Source organism: Balaenoptera musculus, chromosome 11, assembly GCF_009873245.2.
Source record: "Balaenoptera musculus isolate JJ_BM4_2016_0621 chromosome 11, mBalMus1.pri.v3, whole genome shotgun sequence".
In the NCBI taxonomy this organism is placed as follows: domain Eukaryota; kingdom Metazoa; phylum Chordata; class Mammalia; order Artiodactyla; family Balaenopteridae; genus Balaenoptera; species Balaenoptera musculus.
In genome coordinates, this window is record NC_045795.1 from 32,465,061 (window position 1) to 32,480,026 (window position 14,966).

The window sequence follows — 14,966 nt, forward strand, 5'->3', positions numbered from 1 at the left end:
ACAGACTTTATCCTGTATGGTTTGGCTTGTTTTCCTGATTAGACTGGCTTCTCTGGAGGCCGAGAACTTGTCACATACTTCTCTGAATCTTCTACAGCACCTCTCACAACAATGGGCACCTGCAGGGGCTTGTTAACCATCTTAAGCTCAAGGCATCGTATTGGTACGTGCTATGTAATTAGTTCAACCAGAAAGACAGTGCCTTGCGCAGAGCTCAGTAGCTGATGAATAAATGTCAAAGGTCTACATAGTCTTCAGAGTCACAGGCTATGGCGTGAGCCTCATTTTTACTCACTCTTTCAGCACCTCACCATGTGTTTTACTTTGTGGAAAGGCAAAAACTGAAAGGTTGGCAAACTGTAAAGTGTCCATTAAATAGTAAACAAGAAACAAAAAAAGTAAACATTTTGTAACTTCCCCTGTCTACAGATAAAAGGTAGGTTCTGTGGTACTGAAGGTATTTCAGAGGTATTAACAATACAATACTCCTGGCTGAAAGACTCGGAGGCGGGAATTCAGGAAAGGCTTTCCAATGCCAGCAGATGGGGCTAGAAGAGCACTTATTCTCAGCGTGAAAGCCATCGTTCCACCAGACTGATCCAGAGAGAAGAGAGACGGAGTCCTCTTGAACCCAAACATGTTCACTAACTGAAAACATGCTTACTGACCATTGAGCATATGCCCTGGGCCCTGGGCAAGACATGAGATTTTTAACTGACATTCCTGAATGAGAATGGGGCAGGGCCATTTACAGCCTCAAGAATCTTATTCTTTTTAGCCTGTCCTCATAGGCCTCTGTTCTCTTTTTTCTTGACCATTTCAGTTGTCCATCATTAGGGAATGGTTACGCAATTTATGGAATACTATGCAATTACACGCAGTGAGGTAGGTCTTTATGTCCCGAAATCTCGATGGGGAGTATTTTTTATTTTTTTGCCCACTGACATCCATCCCCATTTCTCTTGTGGACTGATCGCTCCCTCATTGCATACAGTCTTTGGAGGGTGGGGTATCTAATCCAAACACACTTGCCCTCCCAATACATAAACTGAAGGGGTCTCTGGAAGATCTTTTCAACTCCTCCCACTTCTCCATAAGACCCTCTCTTCCAGGTTTTGAATCTTCAGCAGAGTGATGATGGAAGAAAAGGAGGAGACTTAATAATTTCCACCTACTAAGACCTCTTGGAGTTTTCTTATTCCTATCTTTCTCAAGCCTTTTTTTTTTTTTTTTTAATATTTATTTAGGCTGTGCTGGGTCTTAGATGCGGCACGCAGGATCTTTGTTGTGGCATGTGGGATCTTTAGTTGCAGCATGCATGCAGGATCTAGTTCCCTGACCAGGGATCAAACCCGGGTACCCTGTATTGAGAGCTTGGAGTCTTACCCACTGGACCACCAGGGAAGTCCCTCTCAAGCCTTTAAGTTCTTCAATCTTCCCTTTAATTTTTATCCTTCCTATAAAACTCCTTTATGCTGGTTAACCAAGCAGATTGGTTTCTGATGCTTAAAACCAAAGAATCCTGACTATAAAACTCCCAGATATTTGGTTACATTTGAAAACGCAAGATACAGAATAGGGTGTAAGAGAATAGTTCCCAGTTGTTTTGTTGCTTTTGTTTCTTGGCTATAGATGTACTTGTATGTAACAGTTTTGGAAGGATGTACAAGAAAGAGTTGATGGGGGTTATTTTTGGGAAATGGGAGTGGGGCCTGGAATGGGAGGAAGACTTACAGTTGTGCTTTGCCTTTGTTTATCACTTACGTATTAGTTTAAGAAAGTGCTCTCTGGGTAATTAGGTTCTTGTGATTTGCCTGTTTTAGAAACCACTTGACTATACTTTTTTTTTAAAGACTCCTTTCAGGACCAACATTTTGTGGTTCTCTGAATTGACTCCAGGATCCCTTTCCTAACGTATCCCACAATAAGTTATTTCAGTGTTGTCTGCATTTTGGGATTATTTGGAATCCATGCCTTCTCGGTAAGGCAAAACCACCACACCCCACACCCAAAAGGGAGCTCAATTTGCAATTTCCCATCTGCCCCAAACCTCTTTCTTGGATTATGACTCTTCTTGCAGTTGACTTCGTTTTGCTTCAAGTTTTCCTTGTTGCTTCCTCAGAGAGTGACATGGGTTACCAGGAGGCAGGTGGGAAAGAGCAGTCAGATGAGCCTGGAGTTAGGGAAGACAACATGGACAACAGCTTTTGATCCTGATGAAAAACGAGCAAAGGGAGCAGAAATGAGAAGGAAAAAGGAGAGAATAGGTGGAGGGCAGCAGCCTTCTGAGGGTCGAGGGTAGACACAGGAGAGCTAGGGTAGGAAGGAGACAGTGTGCGGTAGGTAAGAATAAACGCAAAATGGAAAAACCCAAACCTCTTCTGAATGATTTCGGGGATGATGGAACATTAGCTTTTCCTACCTTCCACACTTCTTCAGTAAGACTTCATTTTACACCCTAAGAAGTGGAGGGTCGGGACAAGTCTTCCTAGTTTATCGGCAAGGAAGCTGAGGCTGATAGTAACTTGCACAAAGGTGTCTGATGATGGGTTAGGTGAAGTCCTGGGACCTGTTTCCAGATTCTGCTGCCAAAGGCACCTTCTGCACCCGCCCGCCTCCCACCCCCCATTGTACTGCTTTCCTTGACCTTCACAGACACGATTTTTCCCTAAGGATCTCACCTTTGAAAGTGTTTTCAAAGGCCAGGCTCCAGCACATGCCTAAAAGGAATATAGATAAGGGACTCATACAGGCCTTTTACCTGCAGCAGTGTACATACAGGCTGTTTACATTACAGAATCCACTTTATACTGCAAATGTGCTTCTACAATTTGTGTCCGCTGAACCAGTTTTCTCCACGTAGTTAACACTATAAAATTCCTCTGCTTCATTCCTGCAAAAAGTGTCATACTTTTTTTTCCTCAAACATACCTCAGGAAATTTCACTAAGAACCATGGAAATAAGCGGGGCACGAGAATATAGGTCGCAGCTCTCTACCAAGTGGCGACCTGGAAGAATTTTAGCCCCCGTTTCTTCTCTCTTGAAATGTAGTTAGTTATGTGCTTGTTTCCTCTCTAGACTGAGCTCCCTGAGAGTAGAAATCATACCTGAATGATCTGTAGACTCCTAGTGTCTAGCACAGCGCCTGTAAACTGCTCAGTAGTTTAGTGCTTAATGCCAGACACCCAGGAATCCTCCGTCTCAGAGCACAAAGGCTGAAGCAGAACCAGAGCCCAGATCCAGGGCTCAGCCCCCCTGAGGACAGCAGAACTCGAGTCCTGCCTGAGCAATGCTGTTTCAGTGCCCCCAGACACTGGAGTTTTTCTTTTCCCATTCCTTTCCCCCCAGTAAAACCCTGGCTACTCTCTCCACACCAGGCAGTGCTAGGGCCCCTCTCCTGGGACATGGCCTCCTGTACACAGGCCTGAGGGCTTTAACCATCCTAGGAGAAGGTGCCTGGTCTTTCCTCTGGGCGTGCCTCTGCGGAACACACAGACTCCGATCCTAATCAAGCAGCCAGAGATGATCCTTCTAACTCTTTATTCATGGGGCACACCCATCGCAAATGGCCTGAAGAGGGGCAAGAGCGTCATGTTGGACACACATTTGTCCTTAGCAAGGAGAGAAGCTTGACAGCAGGACACCACTGTAAAAGACATTAAGGGATCCATCCACTGATGTAATTATTCTAGCCATAATTATTCGAACTTCTGTTAGTTATATGAGGACAACTTCCACTTTATATATCGATTACTGAAGAATCCTGATATCCTGACTGCTACTACCTAGTGGTGGTGGTGGAGAGCAATTAAACCGTAAAGTAGGGGAGTCTAAGTATAAATTCTAGGCCCCAAAGGAAAATTTAAGGAGTCTTATACCCTTACCCCAGGAAGTTTCCCCTCTGTTAGTTTCCCTAACAATTTGGGTAGAGTCACACTTGTGAGGGCAGGAACTCAAAAGGGCTTAGTGGGGCTGATTTTACAGATAAGGTTACAATTTGGTCAAATGTGTGAATCCAAAGAGAAACATGTTAATTCTGGAACAAGTTTAATGTAAAATAGGGTTTTTTTTTCATTTTTAACCTATCCCTTAGCCTTCTCCTTCCTGCAGAAACAAAAGAAATGTAACGATTAAAGAAAACTTCCTGCAGATTGAGGCATATTTATCTAACTTTTAAATGACCTCATTTTTCCTCCCTTAGTTAAGGGCCCATGTGAAGGGAGCAGGGAAGGAGGCCAGAGATGTTCATGACTAAACTTTCTCCTTGACCAATTTTGTTTAATTTGTAACTGTTTAGAAAGGCTGATCAATTAAAATCCTACCCCCTCACTGGCAGGGGTATTCTTTGGTAATGGTATTTGATAACAGAACTCCCACTGGACATTTACTTACCCTTTTCTTCTGGGAAAAGCAGTCATTCCTCTTTGCAAAATCAAGACAATCACAGTTGCACATTTTCCCAAATCTTTGGCTGTATTGCAATGGTTGTTTCATTTTGTAATCTCCAACCTAAACATTCCTAACCATGGATTAACAATATAGTTACTGACTGGTTTCTTTTAAACAGTATTTATCCAACATAACAAAATAAACTGCAATTTGTATACTTTTTTTACAAACATTTTATAAATATTTTTTACAAAATGTATACAAAGCAATTTCAAGTGAGACATACTATACAAATGAAGGTATTTCAAGCAAATAAAGCCACACCACACTGACAGTGAGTGACGCGTCCTCTTTAAGTCAAGTCAGTCTGTAAGGCCTCCCTAATCTAACAAAGTCTGCTAAATTCTTCAGCGCTAAAATAGTTCTTTTTCGTAATTGCCAGTTTAAAATTTGCTTTATCTTTAGGCAGTACTTACGGACACAGAAAATCAAATGCTTAATAACAAATTCACACTTTTCCACAACAACAGAAAAAAAAAAAAAAAAAGAAAGAAAATGATTTTTGTTACTGAGTATGAGTAGCTCTAAAACTTAACTTTGACTAATGAATCTGAACAACTGAATGTTGGCCATCCGAGGCTGAGCTCTCACCCTCCACCAGAGGGGCCTCGACATGCGAGTTATGACCTAATCACAGGAGTAAAATACATTTCATAATCGTCATTTGTCATTATCTAGAATCTTTCCTCCATGAAAAGTAAACTTACATACAAGGACACAAAAATTTACAAGTTTCATTTTGGTAAATTAGGCTCTCCGTTTTCTAGACAAGTGTCAAGGCTTAAAAAACCCTTTAAGATGGTATAGCGAAAAGTTGGGACTGGGGTAGCAGGGCAGAGTAGGGAAGAAAGAGAGGTGACAAATGTACATGGAGCTTATCTTGTCTCTTAAGAATTCCACTGATTCAGTAATTAATGTAACTCGTTAGTAGCCTCCGTGAAGGCTTCTAGGTATAAATTTCCACAATGAGAAGAATTTGATCAGGAGGGACCATCTTTAAGTCTTACTAGGAATTAGGGGAGCATGAGCCCTAAGAGAAGAGCCTATGAAATCATGGGGTTCAGGGCAGGGTGTTACCCCAGGGCTACCCAAACAGAAAGTTCCAACTGGCAATACCAACTTATCTTTCTAATATGTTACAATACAGGAAGAAGGGGAAATCTGCAACTTGGACATTGGCACAAATAAGGAAAACATGGTAACCGTAAAATGGCCCAGATTTTCCAATTTCTATTGGCTCAGGGGTGGGAGTGGGGAGAAGGTATTTTGTTTTTGTGAAGACTGGCTGTCTCACAGGGTTTCTTTGTTTGGGGGGACTAAGGGGCAGGGAGAGTCCAGGTCTTCTGTTACTGTGTTTTCTAGTAATCAGAAGGCTTCCTTTCCATTGCAGGCCAACCTGGAAGAGAAATGCCCAACATGACGACAGTGGGGTCATCCCCATTCTGGGGATGGCCAGAAGTGGATCTTGGCAACATGTTAGAGTGAAGACCAGTGGGTGCGCCTCTAAAGCCAGAGAGATGGACAGAATAAATGAGAGCCCGTGCACATAACAGGGAGGGTGAGTGTGTACACACTGTCACCAAAATGACCTCTGGATCTGAACAGCCCAGACACACGCACGCACACATGTATGTAAGAGGGTACATACAAAATACCATATGTAGCTTTCCCAATGCTAGGAGATACTGATGGTTACAATGACATTGAGAATGAAAGTGCCAACAGAAACAGGATGACCTGGGGCAGGTATACAAGAAAGGAAACTGGGGAAAGCGCCCTGAAAAGAAATATAAATAAATAAAGCAATAAGTCACGTTCACGAACATGAACATGGGCCAAACACGAACTATGGCAGGGAATGTCCTTTGGCTCTCAAGTGGGAATCCCGGGTCTCAGATCTTTCCTCTCAGTGGTGGGCTGGCTGGTTACCTTTGGTTTGTCTGTGTTTTGGTAATGATTGCTGCCAGGGGTGACTACTGTTCTCAGACAACAAGAAGCAGAAACAAGGCCAAAGTCCCCTTAACGTTTAAACTGAAAAATTACAACATAGTTTTCAAATGAAAATACTTTTGACGCTTGCCTATGTGTTGTGGGAGGGGTGCAAAGAGAGGTTAAAGGGAACAAAACCCAGCAACCAACAAAAACATACATCGTATGCTGCCTAGATCCAATTATAGAATGCAAAATGCTTGTTTTTTCTCAATAGTTAATATATATATGCTTTTACATATATACATATTATATTCCTCATGGCTCTATCCCGGCCTCCCCTGTACACTGTGCCACTTAACTGGTTTCCATTTTCTTTTATTTCGCCTGGTGAGATTATCTCAAGTCGTGCTGTCGCAACTCAAAACAAAGTATTCCCTAGATGAAACTCAACGCGGATATGCTGAAGAGGTGAGGTTTTGCTCCGGGAGCATCAGAAAAGCACTTGAACGATGAACAGGAAGCCCTGCTTGTGCGCTACAGGTGCTCACGCCAGGGCCGTGGGTCCTGGCAGAGCAGCCAGGACTAACTGCTCAGAGACGGCCAAGGGGAGAGCCATGTGGTCTCCCGGCCCATGACACCCCAAGACCCCCCCAAAGCCAAAATTTGGAGATGCAGTGGGATATTCTTTAAAAAGTATCTTCTATCAGTCCTGTTTGATTTTCTTTAATAAGTCTGTTCTTTTCAAATGACTTATGATTGTCAGAATTTTACCCAGGGCCTAGTGTACTGTGATCTCATTGAGTTACAGTGTTTAAAAAAAATAAAACAAATAAACAAAAACAAACAAAAGAATGACTATAAGCACTTTCAAAACACTTGAAATGTGTAGGGCCTAACAGACTGCTTTCTAACAAGGATCAGTTTTACTAAAGGATCTCCCTGTAACCACGACGAGTATTGCTCTTAAACAAAGAATGGGATTGAGATTAGAAAGAATAAACTGTGATGAAAGATCAAGCAGGCTGGAGACAGGAGACCATTTCCATTGCTTTTGCCAGGAAAGAATGTAACTTGTCCGGGGCGGGGTCTCGGGGGCAGGTGGGGGAGGACTGCGGCTATTAACACTCTAGGATACTATTTACAGCTGCTTCTAAAATGGAGTCAGTTTCTACAATGCCTTCACTGTGGTCCGGGATGAACTTTTCCAGGCAGTTTTCCTGCGAAGCCATTGGAGAAAAGTTGGGGAAATCTAACTCAACAGAGCCGCTAACCGTGGGGTCACTCTGGGGCTGCCGCCCCGCCTTTTTGAGTTCCAAGATGTTCTTAAATGTTGTTTCTAAACTCTTAGTGAGCTGGAGATCAGGCTGGGGCTCGGCTGACCCTTTCATGATGTCTGTGTGTAAAACTTCATTCTTTGGAGAATTCCGCAGAGTCTTGTCCTGGAAGGAGCTATTACACGTCATCTCCAGGTGCGAATCTACTAGGAGGCTTGAGAGTTTGCTCTCAGGACCGTGATCTGGTCTGGACGAGTTTTTCCGGTGCCCTTCAGGGCCGGGAGAGCACTCACTGCCTTTCACGGCGTCTTTCCGGCTGGTCTTCTCTTCAGACGCACTCCGGTACTGAACTGAGCCCATTTTGTCAAATTTCAGTGCTCTGCCGAGGCATTCTGTTTTTTTAGCAATGTTTCCTTCTGCGGAGACCACGATGTGATTAGGCACTAGATGAAATTGGTCATGATTCGTTGGTTCTGCCATGCCTGGTTTGGCTCTGTCTCTGCTCTGGGCCTTGGCCGTCAGATGCACAGAACTGGTTGTTTTACTGCCATGCTGGTCACTCCTGCCAAACTGTGTCTCATGAGCAGCTTTATCAAGTTTGAAGGAACAACAGAAATCAGCCTGAAAGCCCTCTGGAAATGGGAACAAAAAGAACATTAATGAAAGAATGAGACAGGACTAGACAGTAGCCCCTCAGTGGGTCAGGTGCAAACCCACCCCACCCTACCCCACCACACCGAGTCAGCTGTTCATGTCCAGGAATGTGCAGAAGCACAGTACTTGGGGGGAGTCCTTTAAAAGGAACTGAGGCTGCGGGGCTGCAGCTTCCAGAGGAGCTTAAACCTCTTTGAAAAAGGAGTTGCTGGATGACAGATGGGAAAACCCAATGGGCAAAAAGCTCCACTTTGTCTTGGTCTCTTACTGTAGTTTATGATCAGTTTTGTATTAATGACTGCTTTGAAACAGTCTGAAAACAGAAATCAGATGTTAGTATCAGCCTCGTTTCTTCCTTGGAGCAGAAGGCCCTGAACAGAGGCTCTGGCAGGGGGCTGGGGAGGACACAACCACTTGTCTGTGGGTGATGGCACTTCAGTCCCTCTAAACACGTGGCAGGGGACCTGGCATAACTAGTGGCACTTTGCCAGGAACACAAAACGAACGGTCAACATGCACCTTAAATGGTATCTGCTTGGAAGGACAGTGGGGTATGGAGGAACCGGGTCTGAGGGTGAGTGCTGACCTGTGCCAGCCTTCAAGAGCCAAGGATGGCGAGAGAAATGTTAGTGAGGATTTAAGGGGTTGAGGGTATGGAGGGAGGGAAGCACGTTGCTGTTATGCAAGGGCAAAGGAAGTGTTCACTCTGGAAGTAATGAAAGTGAAATAGAGCTTTGATGATACTTATAAAGCCACAAGCATGAATTTGTTCACTAAATCCCAAAATATGAGATCTAGGGGATACAGCCTTGAAATCAAAAAAGGTGATTCCACCCAACAAACACTGTGCAGGTACAATACAGAGGAGAACAGAGCATGCCCCTGCCCACGTGACACCAGGCCTGAGGGGCTGTGACAAAAGAGGAGGGTTTATCCCCAAAGCCCAATTCACCAAATGGCAATAGGGGATTTCAGGTTCTAAGAAAAAGGGGCAGAAATATATCTCACATTATTCTCTTTTTTTTTTGAAAGATCTGAGGATTCTCCTAGGTATACAGCAATTCTTTAGGACTCTCCCTTTACACTGAGTATAAGGATCATGTATTCTCTTTGAAAATTTCTTACGCCACATCAAACACAAGGCTGAACCTTAATATTTAGGTATCAGAAAAGATGTTAGAAAAATAGAAGTAAAGCCAGAGGAAAATAATATTCCAATAGGAGGGGAATGGATTAGCCAAATTATCAAATTAGCATGTTAAAAATTTATTAAATATTATTTTGAAGACTATAACAGGATAAAAACTTCAGATGTGTTAAATGGAAGAAAATTAGAATAACAAAATCATATCTAGCACATGACATATGATTATAATTATATTTTAAGTGATGTATGCAAATGGGAACCATAACTGGAAGAAAACTTGGAGAAATAAAAACATTCCTTTTCTAGGATGGTAAAAGTATGGGTAAAAATTGATATTCCACAAATTATTATGTTATTCAATTTTAAAAATTTTAGATGCTAGAAAGAAGTACAGATAATTCATTTTTAAAAGGCAGAATGTGGGTCGAGTCTAGCACAGATGCAAATGGCAGGAAGCTGATGGGGTGTGGGAAGAGTACCAACAAGGAGCACTACAATCTACTAGAGCCTGTGGGCAGGGACCATGTTTCACTGATTCCCCCCCAACAATGCACTGCACATAGTAAGAAAACTCAATCATTTGCTGAGGTTTAGTTGCTTCTGGGAAGGCTTCTGACTTACTTTAGTTCTCAAAAACTAGGGAAAGATTGAGAAGTTTGAGTTTACAATGGGGAAGAAGAATCACTTAACTGAATGTAAAATTCCAGTTTGGATTTTGCAGAACAACCTTTTCAGAGTATTCATATCCTGCTCTCAACTCTGGATTTTTTTCTCCCCAGAATTCAGGATCTACCTTCAGGTTTCATACTCCAAGGTCACTTCAGACAGTCTCCGCAAAGCCATAGTCCCTGAACCCTGGCGGTAGCTCTCCTCTGCTTTTACTCTGGCGTTTCTTACCGGGGTCTACAAGTGCCAGACGCTTGTCCCGGGACAGAGAAGCTCTTTCCTCTTGGTTGAACATTCTGTCGATCATCACCATCTCAGCGGAGGGATTGATCCGCTGAAAATGAGAGAGCCTAGTCATTTCAGATGCCCTTTAACAAGTGCAAACAGCTCGCTGTGTTTTGGGGACAAAGGAAGCAATCAGAAAGGAGACTATGTTTATCCTTGACATACTTTTTTGAATCGTGTTTTTTGGGGAAAGGTAATTTACCACATTGGTACAAATTTCAGAAGGTACTAAAGGGGATGTGGAAAGTCAGCCTTCCTTCTTCGCCTCCCCTGTGCACTGCCTTCCCCACCCACCCAGGGCCCTCCCTGCAGGAACCCTCGTGCCAAGCAGTTTAGTAAACTCTTCCAGAGATATTTTATGCACACACACAAATTTACGTTCTTCGTTCTTTATTTTTGCACACAAACGGCAGCAACTATACACACTGTTCTGTACTTTTCTTATTTCCTCCTCTGCTTAATACGTGGGAAATCTTTTCATTAGGATGACCTTTTACTTTATATTCTGCTATGCTATAATTGTGTTGTGTTTTGTTTTTGGCCGTGCTGCATGGCTTGCGGGATCTTAGTTCCCCAACCAGGGACTGAACCTGTGCCCTCGGCAGTGAAAGCACAAGAGACCTAACCATTGGACCTCCAGGGAATTCCCTATAATTATGTTTTGTATTAAGGCTTTCCTTAGAATTATTTTTTCCTGTACAGAATCAAATCTTAAATTATATTTCTGGGTCTTATTTAACATAAAAATTCATGGCAGATATAATTTGTCCAAGTAATTAGTCCATTTGTCCAAGTCTGTCCAAATGGTCCTTTTCTCACAAATGATAGTTAGTCTTTTTGATATCTCAGAGTTTTGTTTCAGAAATGATCGTCAATATAAGAACAACTATTTCAGACTTTGGTGGCACAGTTTTAATATACATAAGTATAGGCATATCTCATTTCATTGCACTTTGCAGGTATTGCGTTTTTTTTACAAATTGAAGGTTGTAGCAACCCTGCATCGAGAAAGTCTATTGGCACCACTTTTCCAACAACATTTGCTCACTTCATGTCTCTGTGTCACGTTTTGGTAATTCTCCCAATATTTCAAACCCTCCACCAGCAAAAAGATTACAACTCACTGGAGGCTCAGATGATGGTTAGCATTTTTTAGCAATGAAGTATTTTTAAATTAAGGTATGCACATTGTTGTTTTAGACACAACGTTACTGCACACTTAATAGACTGCAGTATAGTGTAAACATAACTTTTATTTGCACCAGAAAACGAAAAAGTTCACGTGAATCGATTTATTGCGATATTCACTTTATTGAGGTGGTCTAGAACTGAACCCACAATGTTTCTGAGGTATGCCTGTAAATATATACGCTTTAGTAAACACAAACACACACACATACATATTTATACTATATTGCATATGTGTACAATGTAGTTCAGCTAATATCTCAAGGTACATTTTCAAAGCTGATCTCAAATTAAAAGCCACTTGTAAGAGACCAATTTATTAAAGTCTGTATGATTTTAGAACTGCTTCTAAAATCTCAGATAGGTTTGGTCTTTCCATCATTTTCTGAGATACCTTACTCCTTTCTCTAATTATCTGGTGCTTTAAAATTAATTTTAGGGGAGTTCCTCGGTGGTCCACTGGTTAGGACTCAGTGCTTTCACTGCTGTGGGCCGGGGTTCAATCCCTGGTCGGGGAACTAAGATCCCACAAGCCATGAGGTGCGGCCAAAGGGAAAAAAAAAACAACTAATTTTAGTTTCTATTTGGGGTGCTGAAAATGCTCTGGAATTAGCGAGTGGTGATGCTTGCGCAGCCTTGTGAATATACTAAAATCCATCAGTTTGTACGTTTTAAAATTAAGCATGATTTTTTTGGGGGGAAATTATTATTGTAATATATGACAAAAGATTCATATTTATTTATTTATTTATTTTACATCTTTATTGGAGTATAATTGCTTTACAATGTTGTGTTAGTTTCTGCTGTACTACGAAGTGAATCAGCTATATGTATACATATATCCCCATATCCCCTCCCTCTTGAACCTCCCTCCCACCCTCCCTATCCCACCCCTCTAGGTGGTCACAAAGCATCGAGCTGATCTCCCTGTTAAGCATGATTTTTATGACATGCTAGTGATCTCTCAATTGAAAACAAGACAAACTAACTTTTTTTTTAATTTGGCTGCACCACGTGGCTTGCAGGATCTTAGTTCCCTGACCTGGGCGAAAACCCGAGCCCTCGGCAGTGAGAGCACAGAGTCCTAACCACTGGACCGCCAGGGAATTCCCAAGACAAAACTAATTTTAACATCTGTCACCACCTCATCTTTTCAGATATTATTCTGAACAATATTCAGCAGAAGTGTTGCTGGTCCTCTCCCACGTCTTCTGGTTGGTGAGAGGCAGCGGACAGCATCGGAGTGTGGGTGGGGGTCAGGTGGTCCTGGTCTGTATTCTAGCTCTGCTAATTACATTGCAAACTTACTGGCTGTATGATGTTGGGCAAATTACGTAACCAAAGCCCTAGTTCCTCATTTGGAACCAGGAAAACAATAGCACTGATTGAGTGTCATCAACCATGGAAAGCATAGCAAATATAGCTGCTGTTAGTAGAAGATTCAGTCAAAGGTAAGTTTTTCTACAATTTTAAGTATCTGTGCCTTTTAAACTATGTTGGGAAAATGTAATTTCTTGAAGTTTTTCTCTCTGAATTAGTAGCTGTGACCTGTGGAGTTTAAGAAACAAACATGCTTGGTAGTGGAACTTTACCATGGCATCTTCCAGGAGCAGGCATCTGTACTTGTTAAGCATAGCTTGGGTCCTTTTTAGGAGCTGAGTGGCAACTGTTTCAAATTCATTGTCAACTTTAAAAAGAGAGAGAGAGAAAAAAAAAAAGTAAGAGAGTGCAATTCACCCACTAGGTCCTTTTTTCCTTAGGACTGAAATGAATTATTCCTCCATTTTCTCTTTTTAGTTTAGTTCTTCCTTGGTTAAACATCATCCTTCTGCACTCCTGTCCCTCACTGTTCACTGGAATGTGATCACAGAAACTCATGTTAATACTAGCTTATTTTCACTCTAATTAGGAAACCAAAAACATAATGCCGTTAATTAAGATCATTTATAAAAGAAAACCACGTAACACAGACCAGCAGCAAATATCAATGAACAGAGAATGATCTACTAGTTTAGGTGACCTAAGCCTCCACTTCCTTCCAACAGCATGAAAAACTGAAACTGCTGAGACAATGAAGTCCTACTGTCCGGGCTGGGCAGACCAGTTTCATGTAACGACACCAACTCGTCCATGGCATCTCGCAGGTCATGGTCCTGTGGCTCTGTCCTTTGTCTGTCTGTCTCCAAAGGTCTCACATTTTCCACTTCACTCTTCTCAGAGCCTCCACATCCCTGTTTAATGCTGGATGTGGACGCTCTTCCCTGGTCCTCCCAGGGAAGCTCACAGTGGATTGACTGCTGCACTCCCCTCAGAGACCCTGCCCTGGACTCACTTTGGAACCTCAAAGAATGCTTTTTGGGAGCTACAGTATCTATCTAATTCATAAAAGTGATAGTAGCAGCTAAGGGTATGTATGCATTCTGTCTAAACGCAAGGACTGTGCCTGAATCACCGTGCAGAGCACCTCGTCCAGCGCCATCCTGTCTGCAGCCAGAGTCCAAACAGTGCTCTGGATTCACTGCCCTCAAATGTGTCCATAAAATATTCGGACATTTGGGTATCCCTCCACAGAATGTTGAGAAGAATAAGTCACAACCCTAAACATGGACTGGGAAATCAAGTAAATTGGGAAGAAGGTAGGTCTGCAATGAAAAACAGTAACCTGGCTACCATCTGGGGGTGACGAGGCTCTGGTTCTCCTGTGGCGTGAGTCCCCAGGAGGGCGTCCCTAGGAGGGTGTCTGGTGTCAAGGTGGCACTCTGGGGGTCCAGCCTGCTTACCTTTCTTTAGGTCTTCCTCCGTGGGCATGGAGCCCTGGCACACATGGTAGGAGAGCAGCCTTTGCACTGCGTCACTGAGTGATCGGAACTGACTTTTATCAGGTGTCACCGTGTGGGTTTGGTCCCTCTGTAACTGCTGGAGAATGCTGTTAAAGAGAAATTGCCAATGGCAGTGTCGAGTCATGTTAAGAAATCTAATCATGATGGTTATTTGCATGCAAAGACAATGAGAGACACAGGAATGTTATTATCCATAGTATAGCAGGTCTTTTTTCCCTCAGTTTTATACTTCATACATCATGGTGGGTTTAGAGTTTAGTCTAACCATCAACACAGGGGACTCAAACTATGACCCTGGCCTCAAAAGCATGGTGTTCCCACCAGCCATTCAAGTGTGGGTGCTCACACAGACCTTGGCAATGCCTGACCATTGGCCAGCTAAGCTTATGGTAGTATTTCTGTTCTGAACATAGCAGTTTATATTTTTTATTTTTTGGACTAATAACATCATTGATAGAACTTATTATAGACGGATAACCAAACAAAGTCTGTGTCTCAAAACCAGTGTTAAATCAATCTCAGTGTTGAGA

The 14,966-nt window shown here is 42.5% G+C and overlaps 1 protein-coding gene across 3 annotated transcripts in view; it reads right to left on the reverse strand.

Moving 5' to 3' along the window:
- Positions 1-4,617: 4,617 nt before the first annotated feature.
- BICRAL (BRD4 interacting chromatin remodeling complex associated protein like) overlaps positions 4,618-14,966 on the reverse strand; it is an 82,846-nt gene continuing 72,497 nt past the window's right edge. For all 3 annotated transcript variants that reach the window (XM_036868576.1, XM_036868577.1, XM_036868575.1), the window contains exons 9-12: positions 14,377-14,522; positions 13,189-13,283; positions 10,355-10,457; positions 4,618-8,288 (exon numbers count right to left, since the gene is read on the reverse strand). In XM_036868576.1, the coding sequence (XP_036724471.1) occupies positions 7,501-8,288; positions 10,355-10,457; positions 13,189-13,283; positions 14,377-14,522 (1,132 nt within the window). In that variant the 3' untranslated portion in view covers positions 4,618-7,500. The remainder of the gene's footprint in view (positions 8,289-10,354; positions 10,458-13,188; positions 13,284-14,376; positions 14,523-14,966) is intronic.